We start from the raw sequence: 17073 nt of genomic DNA, 5'->3' as shown, positions 1-17073 counted from the left end.
CACGACAGCCAGAGACGAACCAGTCACACCATTCAGAGCTCAGCAACATCTTTATTACTAAAAAACAGAAACTCACAAAAACACTCAACTTAAAGGGTCCAGCACTTTCTGCTGGACCTCTAGCTTCGCCCAGTCTCTTCCCCAGTGTGTTCCCCTGAGGCAGCTCTGCTGCTGCCTTTTCAAGCATGAGGATCACTCAGCTAACAGCTCTCACCTGCGCTGACTGATCCTCTGTGGTGCAGGTGACGGTGCTCTCCCAGCCCCTTCACCTCCACAGTCATATTTTCATCAGAGGTTATGTTCTTGTTTTGTTAGTCTGTCTCTTGTTAACAGGATGACACAAAAACTATCTTTGATTTCCAAGAAGCCCGGTGAAGGGATGTGGTATCAGTCAGGAAATAATCCATAGAATTCTGATGTCAATCCAGATCAGGGGGCAGAAATCTTTTTTCACATTTTTTCACATTGTCATGTAGGGTGTTTTTCTACACTTTCATTGATTTCTCAGAGAATAAGAAATCAATCTTGATGGGGAAAAAATCACACATGTTTCGTGGACTGATATTCATGAATTCATGTGCATTAAGTTGCAGAGCCAATGTCGCATGTAGTGAATTTAAATGTGGTTTCATTAGGACTTCGTTGGACCCTGGGGGAGTTATGTGGTCTCTGAGTGCCCTTCAAATGCTATTCTTCTAATTATTGTCAACAAATCCCATGAAAAAGCCAAAACCAACAATGTAGCATACGTAATCTCCTAATGTCTAAGTGTTGGCTGTTTATCCACAGCGTTACATGTATGTTACACAGATATTCACTGTTGTCCAAACTGATCAGAAATGTGTCTGTTTCCAGGTTACGCCCTATTGACGTTGAATTCATGAAAAGGTTGGGGAAGATAGTGAGCATCGTACCCGTCATTGCCAAAGCTGACACGCTCACCATTGAGGAAAGACAGGAGTTCAAAGAGAGGGTGAGGGAAGACACGTACACAGACACATTAAAACATTTAAACAGTTTAAAAAAGATAGACTTCATTGTTCTGAGGAAAATGTCTCTTGATATCATGGAAGTTGAAGACAAATTGGATAATGTGGTGATTATGAAATCGTACTCTTGACTGGATTCTGCTGAGCAGGGACGACATGATTTACACAGAACATCACATTTTCAGCCAGAGACATAGTTTTTAAATTTAACTTTGCACTGTCATAATAGAAATAAATAATGAACCGGTAATATGGCCATATAATTGTGACTCTGTCAGCAGTGTGGACTTGTCATAAATGGTTGACTGTCTGTCTCTCTGTGGCTTGCATAACTCAAGAACTGTTCATCACCAATGGAACATATCGTCAGTATGCTGCTTGCCCATTGCTGTCAGTGTTAACCTGACCTGACCTATTTAACCTGTGTTCAACCTTTGACCTTTTGTACAGATAAGGCAAGACTTGGTAGCCAATGGGATTCATGTGTACCCCCAAAAAGAGTTCGATGAAGATCTAGAGGAGCACATTATCAACGACAGGATCAGGGTAACGTCACTACACCTTTTATTTAGTCTGTTTAAGAATTACTTCTGTTATTTACCTAGAGATTGACTGTATGAAACACAATATATATATATATATAATTGTTTTAGCTTATGTAATGATTACATTGTAACCACAGCCTGCTGATTTTTGGTGGACATGCATGAAATAAACAGGAAATCACGTGTAATCTTCCTGTTTGTGTCGTCTGCCACTGTTACATTTTACATAAAGCTTAACGCTTACAAACAGCTTATTGCTTTTACAGTGCAGCGATTTTGGCTTCCTCGTGTTAGAATGAATGAATCAGTTGTCAAGCAGGCCTGAGTTGGACTTTCTTGTTTTGTGTGTCCAGGAAAGCATTCCCTTTGCTGTGGTGGGAACCGACAAGGAGCACCAGGTGAATGGAAACAAGGTGCTGGGCCGTAAAACAAAGTGGGGAATCATTGAAGGTGAGGCTTCCCTTTCACATCAGTAAAACCTCAATTTATGTATGAACTTGTTGCCACTGTATACAGATGTGACCTGAATTTTGCCAAAGCACGTGAGTAGGTAGAGTTGAAGCTTCCGAGAGTACATCAGCTGCTCCGGTACAACCTGAAACTTCCTCTGTGACACACAAGGCATAATTTACGGACTCTGGAAGACATCGTCACGTCTTGAACTATTACTTGAACTATAATTTCTCCCATGGCAGAACCCTCACTTATCACTAGAGTCAGACATCCAGTTTCTGGACTGTCACAGGAATGACAATCACCACTTTGTAGGCAGCAGCTATTGTATAAACAGTATATCTGCCACGGTTATGTTTACCTGCCATCATGTCCATCACAGTGGCATGTTTGTCTGTGTCAGTCCCTCTAACCTGAGCAACAATATGTGGTAAAGCAAAGAATACATTGTGAGAACAATTTGCATCCATATTGTTTTAGTCCAGAGCTTGATGCACCTCAGCAACATGAAGTCAAATTTCTTCTTCAAACTTTTCATTTGGAAACCACTCCATCACGGGGACATCTAAGAGACAGTGACACATCTGTTATGACAAATCTCCGTTACAAGACTTGCACACATAAATGAACACATGGTGTGCATTTGGAAGGACATTAATGAGTGATTGATGGTTGTAGTTGGAACAGGAGGAAAAGATTTCACAGTGGGGACACCTCCGGGCTGCTGCACCTCATTTACACCTTTACACATCATGTGAAGAAACCCGGTTAGCTAAATTGAACGACAGTGAATCAAAATGCAACAAGCAAACAAACCTCTGATCTCTTTTGCACGGTCGAGATATTGTTTTACAAATTTACAGGTTAATGACAAGAGCTGTGTTAAATCATTTATTAAATATGTTATGTTAAACTGAAAAAAAAGCATGATCACTGAATGGAAAGCAACACACTCAGCCAGTAATTCTAGTCAGAAGCTACTAAAGGGTGTCTTGTTTTACTGCCACACAGCCCCTGACTCAAATGGTCTTTACCACAAAGTAAGACCAACATACCCAGGGTAGGTTTTTGTTATTTGACTGCACTGAGCGAAACGTCGGCTGTCATGGATAAACTGTACTACGCAGCTGGTTATTAACTGTCTCAGTTAACTCTTGGTTTTCTTATTCAGCTACAATCACTTTTATGTGGAAAAGAAATAGTTGTTATTTGTGAGAAGAATCTGTCCGTTGAATCTGTTTTAGCGACAGACAAAAGTGACATTCGACAAGTGAACTGTAAATGATGATCACATAACTAGAAAAGAAACAGTTGAAATAATTCAAATCCACTTAGGCTAAGCATATACTTTAATAAGAAAAGGGAAGTTTAGTAAGTTTGTTTCTAGTTTTTTTGTTTTTGTCTGATAAAGACTTGAATATGTGACGCAGATAGAAACATTAAGGTGATGTTGCATTACTACTGAATTAGAGAGGAGATGAGAGAAATAGTTCATGTGTGATAAACTCAGTCTGACTGAAATGTTCATTTATAATGAGGGAAATTTTGGAACAGTGGTCGATCATTTTTGATTTAAAATAGCCTAGGTTTTAAAACCATATATGATATATGAAACGGAACTATTGGCAGAAATTGAATATAAAATAATCCTCGTGATGTTTTCACTAGTTCGTTTCATCTAAATTGTATGAATTGTAGTTTTCTTTACCCCAGAAAAGACCCTTTATATTTAAATACTTTATATTTACATGGAGGGGACCCTCTCTACAGAAGCCGCCATGTTTTTTACATTAGTCCAGACTGAATAAACTAAACACCTTTTGAGTTTTTATGACAACTGAAGCTACCACAGGTTCTTTTTCATGTTTGGAAGGAGAGGGTGAGGTGAGGGGTGTTCAGCTGCAACATGACACTTCAACACTAGATATCACTAAATTCTACACACTGAACCTTTAATGAAATAGAGCATGTACAGAAACATGAATCTGTAAAACTGGTTGGTCCAACACAACGTCCAGTTATTGTCATTCTAATTGTTGAGGAATGTTTGCCCATCCTCACACATTACATCTGCACAATACCATGAGGAGAATAGTGCATGTCTCATTCTACACATGGTCCCTTCTCTCTTAACCAGTGCCTAAGGTCAGGTTACAGATGAAGAACATAACTAACAGAACATTGTCGTGTCTACGCTTAGGGACTGTCATATCTTGTTCAGATGCTCCAGACAGAGAGGCACCAACTTCAACTCTTATATTACACCAGAGGCAAGACTTAAGGACACAATGTGATTTAGAGATGAATGCTTTAGGCTTAACTATCCAATAGGATGCAAACACCTATGTGTAACATAGGGAGTGACAGCAATTCTAGCCATTCATGGATGTGCTGTCAGAATGGGTGAATCAAGTAGAGGAAGATATATGTATATATCTTCAGACTTGGGGGTTGACAGTTGCTCATGTTACTTTGTTAGTGTTTGTATATTGTTCCACCTTCTGGTCTCCCTGATGCATCAAGTCTACATTCAAATCTTGTACATGAACATCAGCTGCTGCCTGAGATCTCCTTTCACCAGCTTCCAGAAAACTCCCACAAACGAATCTTTTTTTTCTTTCCACAGTTGAGAATGTTGCACACTGCGAGTTTGCCAACCTGAGAGATCTACTGATCAGGTGAGCATGCAATACTGCAACACTGGATTCTTCACTGAAGTGCTCACCAACATCAACTGGTGGGATATCTTCCATCTTGTCCTATGTTATTAAATTGGACAGCTTTTGACTCTGCTGCCTATAACAGTAGGTGTTCCGTTTAAAAAGGCAAAGAGGTAATGAGGTCTGATTGACTGTCAGATTTACCTTTCGCCTTTGTACCCTCAAGTTCAAGTATCAAGGCCAAAACACCTGATGATGCTAAGGTACACAACTTAAGTTATGTCCCTGCCCAACATCTAGAATTAAACAGAGGGGATATGAAAGTCACTGGAGATGTGAGGGGATCACTACGGTGTTGTAGATGAGGGTCATGTGACAGCATTAACACGGCCAAAGTGCTGCACCAGGTACCTTAAAATCTTAATCAGTTGGAGAGTGGGTTCAAGTATCATTATAACATGGATCCACCTGAGATTGTTGAGAAATAAGTAACTTGAGTAGTAATGTAGGTAAACTGACCCTGAAGTGGTCTGAAGGAAGAGGGGTTACAGTGTTCTGGAGGTGAAATAAATCCCACAGCACAGTAACACCCCAAATCAATATCACTCACCAAAATATTCTGCTTGAGTTGATGATAACATATTTAATGAGATTAATTGAAAATGTCCTTAATATTGATAATCGTGTACATGTGCACTGATATTTAATTGACTGGTGTATCCTCTTGTACAGTAAGTGTTTTCAGTGTTACTGTACTTCAAATACAAAGAGAATCCAAAGTTGATCAGCAAAAGTGAAAGCTAAAACAATGAACCTCACCTAAAAGAAAAATATTCCCAGAGCTCTGACTGAGCCCACAGCGCACCCTAAGGATCAGCTGTAGTTTCAAATGTGTGACAGTATGCCCTGTCTGAAGTGAACACAGTCATTAGCCTTTACATCCTGACCATTTGTGTCATATTGAAGATTATTAATAATTCTAAATAATAGTTATAATAGTAGTTGACACATAATTATTCTTAACGTGACAACTACAGGTTTTGAATGACCTCAGAGGAAATAATCCTACACACAGCTGTAAACATGAAACAAATCTTCAGCTCCGTCAATATTCTGACAAAAGCAGGATTTTATTTTGTGGCACACGGGAAAAAATATCAGTGAGCATCATTTATCTGACCTGTCACAGACTGTGATGTAGGCACATTCAAATTTGTAGCTAAATAGATGTGTGAATCTGAGGAGAAAATCAAATGATGCCAAACTCAGCATATAGGTCATTTATCTTTAATGCTCACTGTATGTTATGGTTCAAGGAAAACGACTGGACTCCAGAAGTAGAACATAGAGACAGAGGCAGGGAGAGTTTCAAAGAGTTGAATCGAATTTAGAAGAATCTCAACAGGTTACCCGACAGATGGGGGGGCAAGCAGATTACAGGGATGAGTCTTTGATCAGGTAGCGTGAGATAGACAGACCTAGCCTGGAAGCAGGTATCTCATCTCTCTCATAAGATAAGATAAGAGAAGATCGACTTTATTCATCCCACACTGGGGAAATGTCAGCATTACAGCAGCAGAAGGGCATTAGGATAGAGAAATCTGTATCTCAAATGTGAGAGTGGGTAACCCTGCCTCTGCTATCAGCATCCACTGTGCACTAAGATTGGCCAGCTCCAGATACCAAGAAAACTCACTCTAGCTTTCTTCTTTTCCTCCTCACACTACTATTTTTATAAGAACAACCAAGTGAAGCACTGTGAATGTCTTCTAGCAGAGACTGTCTGTACAATCTGTGCTGTTATGGCCAGTTGGCTCCGCCGGTCTGCATGCCAAAGTGTGGGCAGGATACTGAACCCCGAATATCCCCTGACGGCTCTGCCAGCAGTGTCTGAATGGTTTTTTTTTTAAATTGAAAAAGTGCAGCGTATAGTTGCGCTGTATGAATGTGTGTGTGTGTATTGGTGAATGTGGCTTGTATAAGAAAGCACTTTGAGTAGCTAATAAGATTAGAGAAGTGCTATATAAAATACAGTCCCTTTAGCATTATACCCATATTAGGCAAAATCATGTCTTCATGTCTTCAAAACACATCAAAAGTAAAGAAAACATTTCACAAAGATTGCCTTTTATCAAGAAACATTGAAAGACTAAGACCGTACCTCACTCTGGAAGATGCCAAAAAGTTTAAACTTTCTCGCCTGGACTACTGTAACGCACTATATTCAGGATTACCGATAAAATCCATTTATCAACTCCAGCTTGTACAAAATTCTGCAGCTAGGGTTTTAATGAGAAATAAGAAAAGACATCACATTACTCTGTTTTAAGTGTCTTTACACTGGGTTGATTTAAAAATGATTTTAATTGTTTTTAAGTCTCCTAATGGTACAGCACCCACATACATCTCTGACTGTTTATCGGAGTATGTTGCTAACCGTTCCCTAAGATCTTCTATGTGGGCTTGCTAAATGTCCCAAAAGCGCACTACATAAAGTTCTCTTGCTATGCACCAAAGGTTTAGAACAAACTCCCACCACACATCAGTCAAACTACTTCTGTTAATACTTATTAAAAACATTTTAAGACCTATTTCTATGATCTTGCTTTTAATTAATTTATATTTTATCGTCTATTTATTTTATTTATTCATTTATTTGACTTATTTTGATCCATTTTGCTAGTTTTATGTTTTTTATCCTCTAGTCTTTGTTTTATTGCTAACATATTCTTGTTGATCTATCTTATTTCATGTTTTTGATTTTATTTTAAAGCACTTTGAGCTGCATTTATGCATAAAAGTTGCTGAATAAATAAAATGTAGCATTATTATTATTGTTATTCATCCTCTCTATGACATGTAAGGAGAGAACACATTGTCCGGTATAGAGACACACAGACAAAAGTAACACTGTCCATGCAGGATGCATCCACGCACATATTGATTGTAGCTCACCCAAGACACAGTCAGTGTTGTTAAAGATGTAAAATGGAGGGAGTAATGAAGAGTAAAGATATTATTTTCAAAATTACCTTTCAAAAAAATATTTGATTCTAAAAAAAACTCGAAATGTATTGATTTTATGAACATCCCAAACTTGAAATATTGTAAAAACTGTAAACTGTTGCAAATGAATCTAAATCATATATATCAGTTATCACTTGTGATTGTTGTCATATTGACGTCCTCAAGAAAGACCTACTAGCCACTTGGTCGACAGGAACCGTCTTGAATTGAATATACTAAAGGTCTGAACCAGTTTATAAGAGAGAGAGCAGAAATAACAATATGATGCCGTTAATCTTTCTGTTTCTGTGTTTTTGTAAAGGTCTCATCTGCAGGACCTGAAAGAGGTGACGCACAACATCCACTATGAGACCTACCGTGTACGACGGCTCAATGAGAGCAACATGAAGCTCAGTGAAATGGGACTGTCCACCAGGCCGCTGGAGAATGGAACTGCAGACAAATGTGAATCAGAGAGTCACCTGTAATCTCTCTGCCGTCTCTGCTGATGCTCCACGTCCAATCAGAATGACAGATGGAGGGGGGGGGGGGATTTTCACCGCATAAAAAATGAGATGGAGAAATGTCGTTTTTTTTTCTTAAATATGTTTTTCCTTTTTCATTATGGGACCAACTTGTTCATTGTTTCTAAATGAGAAATTCTATTACACAAGACAAAAACAAATATGATTATATTTTTCAATGTGCGCTCAAATGTACAGTATTTCCTGGAAGGATGGAGACAGGGTGAGGGAGAGCAGGCAGAACAAGATGGCACAATAAGAGGAAACATAGATATAAACCTGCCAGTTGTATTACATTTGGACGGACTCTCTACGGTCGAATGCTGCAGCCATGTTTCAGTATCTGTTGAAAGGACTGGAAGTAGATGAGGGGAGGCTGTTACAGTACGAGATTAATGCTCATGTTCAGCTGTCATGTGGGCAGAATGTACAGGTGTTCACTCACACTTTGTACAGGTGTTCGCTCACATGACTAATGCAGTGTTTCATTCTGTCTGGGTTGGTTTAAATGTGACCTGAAGGAGAAACCCATCATGTTGTTGCTCAAGGGCAGGTTTTAAATTCATTTGATAATTAAGGTAACAATGAACACCAAGCAACATACACATAGTTATAGCATGTAGAACCGGTTACCCCCCCCCCCCCCCAATAAAACTGTCAATTTAAGAATAGGAACCTGTTCAGTTGCCAATGCTGCCCTCTTTATTTTGACTTAACATATTCCTTAATGTACTCTTGAATTGAAATACTCTAACCTTGTGAGTATCAAGTCAACCCACATGCTGTGGACAAGTGGATGGTGTGCACCTGGTTTAAGTTACTTCTATGAAAAGATTGCTGCCTTTTATAATTGTGAGCTTCATTAATTATATATCTGACTGTAGAACATATAAACAAGATGATTTAGACTGTAGGATTTTGGAGGACATGTCATAATTCATCATTCTGAGTTTTGACTTTTGCTAGCTTCTTTTTCCAGTCAGGGTTCTATGTCCAGATTTGCATGGATAAAACTTAATATGCTGTTTATGTGTTGAATATTTTAGGACCACACTTGAGTCTGAGATACTTTTTTTAAACATGTATTCCCTATTAAAGTGCCAAAACAACAGCATGATTGAAGTTGTTATCCTCTAACTCATTTTTAAGCTAAACTGAACTCCAAAATGTTTTGTAACATTTGTAACACAGCTAGAATAAAGCAAGTCTTTATGTCATCAGTTTTTAATCTTGTTCGATACTCCGCCCAGTGGAGGAAGTGTGCACATGGTGTTTTATTCTGAGATGCACAACATAAACTTCCAGACCAAGTCTCACAAGAGACCAGGTTGCTCAGAGTAACCAGGTGTTTACTGCATTTGCATGCAGCAAATCAGTTGCTAGTTTTCTTCTTAAGTTTATAAGAATGACCCGCTGACAGAGCTCCTATTCACTGCACCAAGTGTCAGAATTTAACTTCTACTCCAACCAACTTATTCAGACATGTGCAGGAGGCCACTTTGGGTTAGTTTGAGTTTTTGTCTGACTTTGGGCAGGCCAAATATAAGGACACAACTGTAATTATTTCTCATCCACATGCTCCACTCTTGTTATTTTTCAAATCTTCAGTCTTTGTCAAACACATGCACACTCTCAGGAAACTGGTTTTGATTATACACCGATCAGCCACAAAAGTGAAATAGGTAGATATTTTTTCTATTGTGGAAGTGATATGATTTATATCTTATATAACTTGTATTCATTTATTTTCCAATGGCTTGACATCCAGTCTGTTAATCAGGGAATTACAGAAACAATTAAACACCTGCTTGCTATGTGAAGTTGACTTTAACCTTTAAGAGTAAATATGCAAATCCAGTGATCTGTAGCACAAGTCATGTGCTCAATATAAAAGCTGAACCTGTGGACACTGACTTTAAAGGACTATAATCAAATCTCATCTTCAAATTCACTGGGCCAGACCATCGACAAGCTCTGATGGCTAATTGCCATTATGACGGATAGAGGTCTATTGACTAATGTAAAATTCTTCTTCTGCAATGGCAGACATTTCGCCTCGCCATCGAGTGTGGCCATTCACAACAGGAATAAACACTCTTATTTTCAGAGGTTGTTGATATGTTGAAAAGTTAAATGTGATGTAATTGGCTTAAAAGTGCTGCTGGGCGGTGTGCCCCTAGATACAATACCCCATGCTGCATTAAAAGCTATGTATCCATCCATCCATTAAACATGCCATTGCTCTAGTGAGAAATGTAGTTGTACGTTTGGACCCATCTGACATTAGCTCAACTAGCTGGCATCCAAAATGTCAGTTGTTCTCTGCAGTAACCTGTCATCTACAGTGAAACCCTCTACAGATCACGTTGAGTGTTAGTGTTCTTACCTCCCAGCTCTTCTCTAACCTCTGTGTCAACAGCTTACATTTAAATGCTTTCAACTTTCTCAGTCCTGTGTAGTCATTGTAATAAGTCGACACACCAACCACAGATACTTCCCTTGAGTCCATCTCTGCAGAGCGCTACATCACTGCATGTTATCATAATAAAATTGTTTTTTCATAGTAAAACTTTACACTCTGCAAGTGTTGCTGGTTTTGACTTTGCTATTTGATTAATTGCTAAATTTTTCAACACTATATTTAATGATATCAAAAAAGAAGCTGCTGCATTATTGCTTTGTTTGTGGCCCATAAAATGTGTCACAAAAAAAAGCTTGTGTTTTATCAAAATTAGCACGAACTGCCTTACACAGAAAAACCAGAGTCTAGTTTGTTTTTTTAATCATAGATAGTGGGTTGGTTTCCCACTGTCTGAGGGTATAATGAAGCCAATGTAACACATAATAAGATGCTTTGCAGAGGAATTGACTTTTACGCTTGACATTATGCTGGTTGAGGCAGCCACTAGGAAGATTGAGTCTGGTTAGTGGTTCCAGAGAAGGGAAATTGTTGCCTACACAGTTGAATCTACACACAACGTCACATTAACCCACATGGGGACATCCCCTTGTCGTCATTTCTAACCCGTGAAAGACGACGGCGAAGATGTCAAGAGAGCTTTTGGCGTTAAGGTCCAACACCAGTGTTGATGTGAAAAGAATCTCCTGCTGCATTGTGCATTTGTGAAAGGAAGTCCAGACCCATTTCTCTGACCATCCTCTGGACGCCATGCGTGAAAAGGGTGTTAGTAGCGGTGACTGGAGTGAGGCACTCTAAATGTGTTACTTGATTTTGTCCACCAAGGGTCACTGCTGGGCTTTCCGACACAGCTGCCCCCAAACATCTGATGTGACATTTGTGTTCACATGGAAAGCTTGGCAGACGTAATGTTTGTGTCATGTTGAAAGAAGGCAGTCTAAAAGTCTGGCTGTGCAGTCACTGCATCCGTCCCAGAGGATTTTGTGAATCACAGATGGCTTGAGGAAGCAACCAATCTTGACATGAGTAGTAGTCTGGTGGTTTTAATAACACAGATATGCAATGTCTATTGACACACATTAATGTAAAGGATTCCCTCATACTCCTGAAGAACAACATGCAGGACTGGCTCGGGAACTGACTGCTCCCTCAGGATAACTTTGTAAGTGCTGTTTTTACAGATATGACTTATTGCTCCCATATCCGTGCTCCTGCAGCTTAGGTTCCACGAGATTAAAGGCTTCTTGTAGCTTTTTATTCAAATTTTATTCGTATAGTCCATATTCACCAATCACAAATTGCCTCATGCGACTTTAACAAGGTGCGACATCCTCTGCCTACCCTCAACAAACTGCCAAGACTGCCAAAACAACCTTTTAACAGGGGAAAAGAGAACATGGAAACCTCAGAAAGAGCCACATGTGGGGGATCCCTCTCTCAGGATGGACAGAATTGCAATGACAAAATAACAATATTACAAGATAAATGAGAAAAGAGTGTCTAGCATGAAAGAAAGGGTGTATCAATGTATTTATAAAAAAAGAAAGTCTGACAGAGATGCAGGGAGCAGCAAACATATTGTATATCTAAACAGTGTAGTTGAAATCATAATCCATGATCAGCTGCCACCACGATTAATGATCTACGCTGTGGACGGGGCTGCGATCCTGGATCTGCAAAGATAAAGCACAATTCATCACATTAATGTACACTTATCTATTTTTTTTAAATTTGACTGCTAGTTAATTTAATTTGATTCACATTTAACATTTCTGTATGTTTTGTACACTGGCAAATAAATTGGAAAAATAAAATCTGACCCAGTGCTGTAAAGGCTAGAAGAGCTGTGCCAGTTAAAAACACCTTGGTCCATCTGTCAGTTGGTTATTTATTGTCTTCTGGTTTAGAGTATGGCTCTGCCAGTAGGGGGCACTATGACTATGGTTGAATGTTGGCATGTAAATATCTTCAGACCAGGATGCTTCATTATCAATCATGTGAAGTATGGAGGCGATGGCTGCCATTGACTTGCCATTCAATGAAAACTCTGTGAATCAGTATCACATAGGTTGTCACTCTTTAGATTTGACTAGTTCTGTAGGAGTTTGGAAACAAGTATTCAACCTCTAAATGTAAAAAAACCCTTCAAAATCCAAATGTACAACCTCTTGTTGGGTTCAGGGTATTGTTCCAGCTTTTTTTAGAGATCAAAATAAGATGAATATAACCAGTTTTTGTATATCTTGGTGAAACATAGAAGGGATTGCTGTCTAGCCAACTTAAGCTTCGTTTGGAGAAGGAGGCGGCCTTCAAGAGTGGGGACATGGATAGTTTCAGACTGGCAAAATACTCGTTTGGCAAGGAGATTAAGGAGGCCAAACGACAGTACTCAAAGAAGCTGGAACAACAGTTTGCAGCCAACGACTCCTCGTCAGTCTGGAAGGGGCTGCGAGTGATCACCGGCTGCAAAACCAAATCCCCCCACTCTGTGGAAGACCTGAAACTTGCAAACGAACTGAATGACTTTTACTGTAGATTTGAAAGACAATGGACCAGTTCTAACCCAGACTCCCAGCCCCCCCACACAGCTATTACACCTCTTCACCCCAGCCTGGACAAAGACTCAACCCCCCTCCCCCCCATCACACCTCTCTCTATTCAGGAGAGAGATGTAAACAAGCTCCTGAAGAAGTTGAACCCCCGCAAGGCACCTGGACCCGACGCTGTCTCCCCCTCCACACTGAGGCACTGTGCAGACCAGCTTTCGCCAGTGTTCACGAACATCTTTAACACCTCACTGGCTGAATGTGTTGTACCCGCCTGTCTCAAAACATCCACCATCATCCCCGTTCCCAAGAAGCAGAGGATCACAGGCCTTAATGACTACAGACCTGTCGCCCTGACCTCTGTAGTAATGAAGACCTTTGAGCGCCTCGTGCTGACCCACCTCAAGACAATAACCAACCACCTCCTCGACCCACTGCAGTTTGCCTACAGAGCCAACAGGTCCGTAGACGACGCAGTCAACATGGGACTCCACTTCATCCTCCAGCACCTCGACTCCCCCAGCACCTACGCCAGGATCCTGTTTGTGGACTTCAGCTCCGCATTCAACACCATCGCCCCAGCTCTTCTCCGTGACAAGCTGACACAGCTGAGCGTGCCTGAGCCCACCTGTAGGTGGATCTCTAACTTCCTGACTGACAGGAAGCAGCGCGTGAGGCTGGGCAAGCTTGTCTCTGAGTCCCGGACCATCAGCACTGGAGCCCCACAAGGTTGTGTGCTCTCCCCTCTACTGTTCTCCCTCTACACCAACAACTGCACCTCCAGCCATCCCTCTGTCAAACTCCTGAAGTTTGCAGACGACACGACCCTCATCGGATTAATCACCAATGGGGACGAAGCCGCCTACAGAGAGGAAGTTAACAGCCTGGCTTCCTGGTGCAGCCAGAACCACCTGGAGCTGAACGCTTTGAAAACTGTAGAGATGGTAGTAGACTTCAGGAGGAGCCCAGCCCAAACTGCCCCCCTCAGCCTGTGCAACTCCCCAGTTAAAACAGTGGAGTCCTTCAGATTCCTGGGGACCATCATTGCACAGGACTTGAGGTGGGCGGAGAACATCACCTCCGTCACCAAGAAGGCCCAGCAGAGGATGTTCTTCCTGCGGCAACTGAGGAAATTCAACATGCCGCAGAAAGTGATGGTTGAATTCTACACAGCCATCATTGAGTCCATCCTCACCTCATCAATCACCGTCTGGTTCGCTGCCTCCACTGCCAAGGACAAGGGCAGACTGCAGCGGATCATAAGGTCAGCTGAGAAGGTCATCGGCTGTGACCTGCCGGCCCTCCTAGACCTGTTCCACTCCAGGACCAGTAGGAGAGCAGGCAAGATCATTGCTGATCCTTCACATCCCGGTCACCACCTGTTCCAGAGACTTCCCTCCGGTAAAAGGTTTCGGGCCATCAGGACTAAAACCTCTCGCCATCTGAACAGTTTTTTCCCCGTGGCAGTGGGGCTCACAAACAAGCCCCCTGCATCACACTGACTCTGCACCGCACTGACTCTACCCCACCACACCCCACCACCTGCACATAATTTATAATTTATTACTTATATACTACTGGCACTATCACCAATCTCTGCACCTTCGCACAGCACGTGCCCATAACCCTGTGAATCTGTTAATGTATATATGTATATTCTTTATTTTATTTTATTTTATTTTATTTTATTTTATTTTATTTTATTCTATTTTATTTTTTTATTTTTTTTTATTTTTTTTTATTTATTTTTTTTTTTTTTTATTCAATTTCTTACATATTGTTGTTTTTTATATTGTTGTTTTATGTACATAAGTAGCGCACCAATGACACCAAGGCAATTTCCTGTATGTGCAAACATACTTGGCAAATAAAAGAATTCTGATTCTGATTCTGATTCTGATTAACCTGAAGACAATTTTCTTTTGAATTGATTGTCCTGTTTTTTAGTAGTCTGCTGTAAACAGACATGAGTCATATGTTTCTGAAACCTTAAACAAATGATTAAACAACAACAAACAGGGTCTATCTGAAAAATAACAAAACATATACATATTATATGTAATGTATATAGTGATATATTTTCTGTGCATATGTACATGCTTCCATGGCATCCATGGCATACATGGCTACAGGGTTCCCCAGTGTCCTGGACATCCTAGAAACATAAAGAGCAGTTTTCCAGTCATTGATAAAAATGAGTGACAAAGTGAAAACACGTTGTGTGGATGAGGAAAGGTGCTCTAGTATTTGCCTTTTGTTGAGACTGAACTGTTTGTAAGAGCTACAGTAAACACTGTCCGACTGTACCGAACATGTCCAGAAAAATTTCTTGGCAAAGATTGTAAACACTCTTACTAACTGTAAGACTGCAAATTATACTATTGGTAATCTCATGTAAGTAACCAAGGCCTTTAACATTGACTTCCCTGTATCAGCGCCCTTAGTTTTATTCTATTGACAAACCTCACATTGTTATATAAACTTGTCTTTCTGTCATTCCTATTTTTATTATGCAAGGTGCTCTCTTTAAAACACTGTGTTACATTTACAGTAAAACAGTTATATTTCAATCAATGTTCTTAAGTTCTCCACATGGTCTTACAAAAGTTAGTGCAATATGTCAAAAGAACCATTAGGGGGCATCTAATGACCACAAGTCATTGCATGGAACACTATAACAAGTCACTCAAATATATATAGGCCCAAATAAATACATCATAAAAAACAATAGCCTCACTTAGGAGTCCTATGCTGGACTCATTTATCCAGTATAATCTCTTTGTCAACTCTTTAGCTCTATTACATCGCATGACTTCCTCAAGCTTTTCTGGTAGAAAGCTTTTCTGAATTAAGTCGCATTCCGACTGTGCAGATTGTGCAGTCTGGGGCTACATAGAGGCCAATGGACTATGCCTTTTTGCAAGGCTGTAGTTATACACACCTAGCAGCCTGTTGAGAATGCCACCAGGCATGTTGCACCTACTTACTAATACACAACACCAAGTATTTAATAAATGCCCCAGGTGTTGTATAAGCACTGTCAGGCACAAGCTTATTGGAAGACAAGCATCTATTAAGACTATAGTTCCTCTCTTCCAAAAAGGCACAGCCCACTTGCCTCTATGGATTCTTGAGAACTACTAAACTAATTTGTCTTTAGGTAAATTCTCTCAGAACAGCTTCCTTAAGAATGGTTAGGAAGTCAAGTCCGATAGAAAGAGCAACAAACTCCTAAAAAAGAGCTATGGTAGATCTATAGGTTAAGCACATCAAGAGACTTGCTTATTGACTGGCTGTGTTAAAAGCGGATGAATACAAATATTTATTTTAAAAAGCCCCATTGCAAATCCTCTGAGTTTCGATACTTATGGAATGATCGACAGTTTTTACTACAGTACTTATTAAACCCTGATGGCGCTAAAACATGATGCTTTATCACCGTTTTGGTGTGGATTAAGGGATGAGGTGCAAAGCAGCTGTGTAGACAGACTCTGGTTCTTTTGAACCACCTGTAACCTTGAATGTCCTCTGTTGGTGTTAGTTTCTATAGTTTCAAACTATGGCCCACATTGGTAACAGTCACATTTTCTCATCTTAGCTGAGAACAAAATGAGGTGATATGAGAATTGTCGTGGTAATTTTTGGTCATGTATGGTGTGATTTGCAAAATCAAAGATGGCTCTTACCAATGGCACAGCTTCAAACGTAGAGCCAGGAATATAATAGACATATAGATACGTAAAAGGCATAAACATAGATGTTGTCTGATCGAGGTCTTGACATTCTATCTAAAGTGCCTTGAGATAATGTTTATCATGATTTGGCGCTATACACATAAAATTGAATTGAATTGAATGTCAGTGTGGACATTTGGTCTGATCCAAATTTACAACCAAGTAAATCCAGAGATGTCTTGTATTAAAATTTTTAA

General features: G+C 40.1%; 2 protein-coding genes across 5 annotated transcripts in view; one reads left to right on the top strand and one right to left on the bottom strand.

Moving 5' to 3' along the window:
- Positions 1–9394, top strand: part of septin12 (septin 12) — a 63441-nt gene extending 54047 nt beyond the window's left edge. For all 4 annotated transcript variants that reach the window (XM_020102960.2, XM_069524946.1, XM_020102962.2 and 1 more), the window contains 5 exons: positions 856–973; positions 1440–1535; positions 1888–1984; positions 4614–4665; positions 7976–9394. In XM_020102960.2, the coding sequence (XP_019958519.2) occupies positions 856–973; positions 1440–1535; positions 1888–1984; positions 4614–4665; positions 7976–8141 (529 nt within the window). In that variant the 3' untranslated portion in view covers positions 8142–9394. The remainder of the gene's footprint in view (positions 1–855; positions 974–1439; positions 1536–1887; positions 1985–4613; positions 4666–7975) is intronic.
- fbxl16 (F-box and leucine-rich repeat protein 16) overlaps positions 8102–17073 on the bottom strand; it is a 29228-nt gene continuing 20256 nt past the window's right edge. Inside the window, exon 8 of the transcript XR_011241043.1 lies at positions 8102–12269. The gene's annotated coding sequence lies outside the window, so the exon portion shown is untranslated. The remainder of the gene's footprint in view (positions 12270–17073) is intronic.

This window comes from Paralichthys olivaceus, chromosome 5, assembly GCF_024713975.1.
Source record: "Paralichthys olivaceus isolate ysfri-2021 chromosome 5, ASM2471397v2, whole genome shotgun sequence".
In the NCBI taxonomy this organism is placed as follows: Eukaryota; Metazoa; Chordata; class Actinopteri; order Pleuronectiformes; family Paralichthyidae; genus Paralichthys; species Paralichthys olivaceus.
The sequence above is the reverse complement of the archived record's forward strand: the minus strand, read 5'-3'. Positions and strand labels throughout refer to the sequence as shown.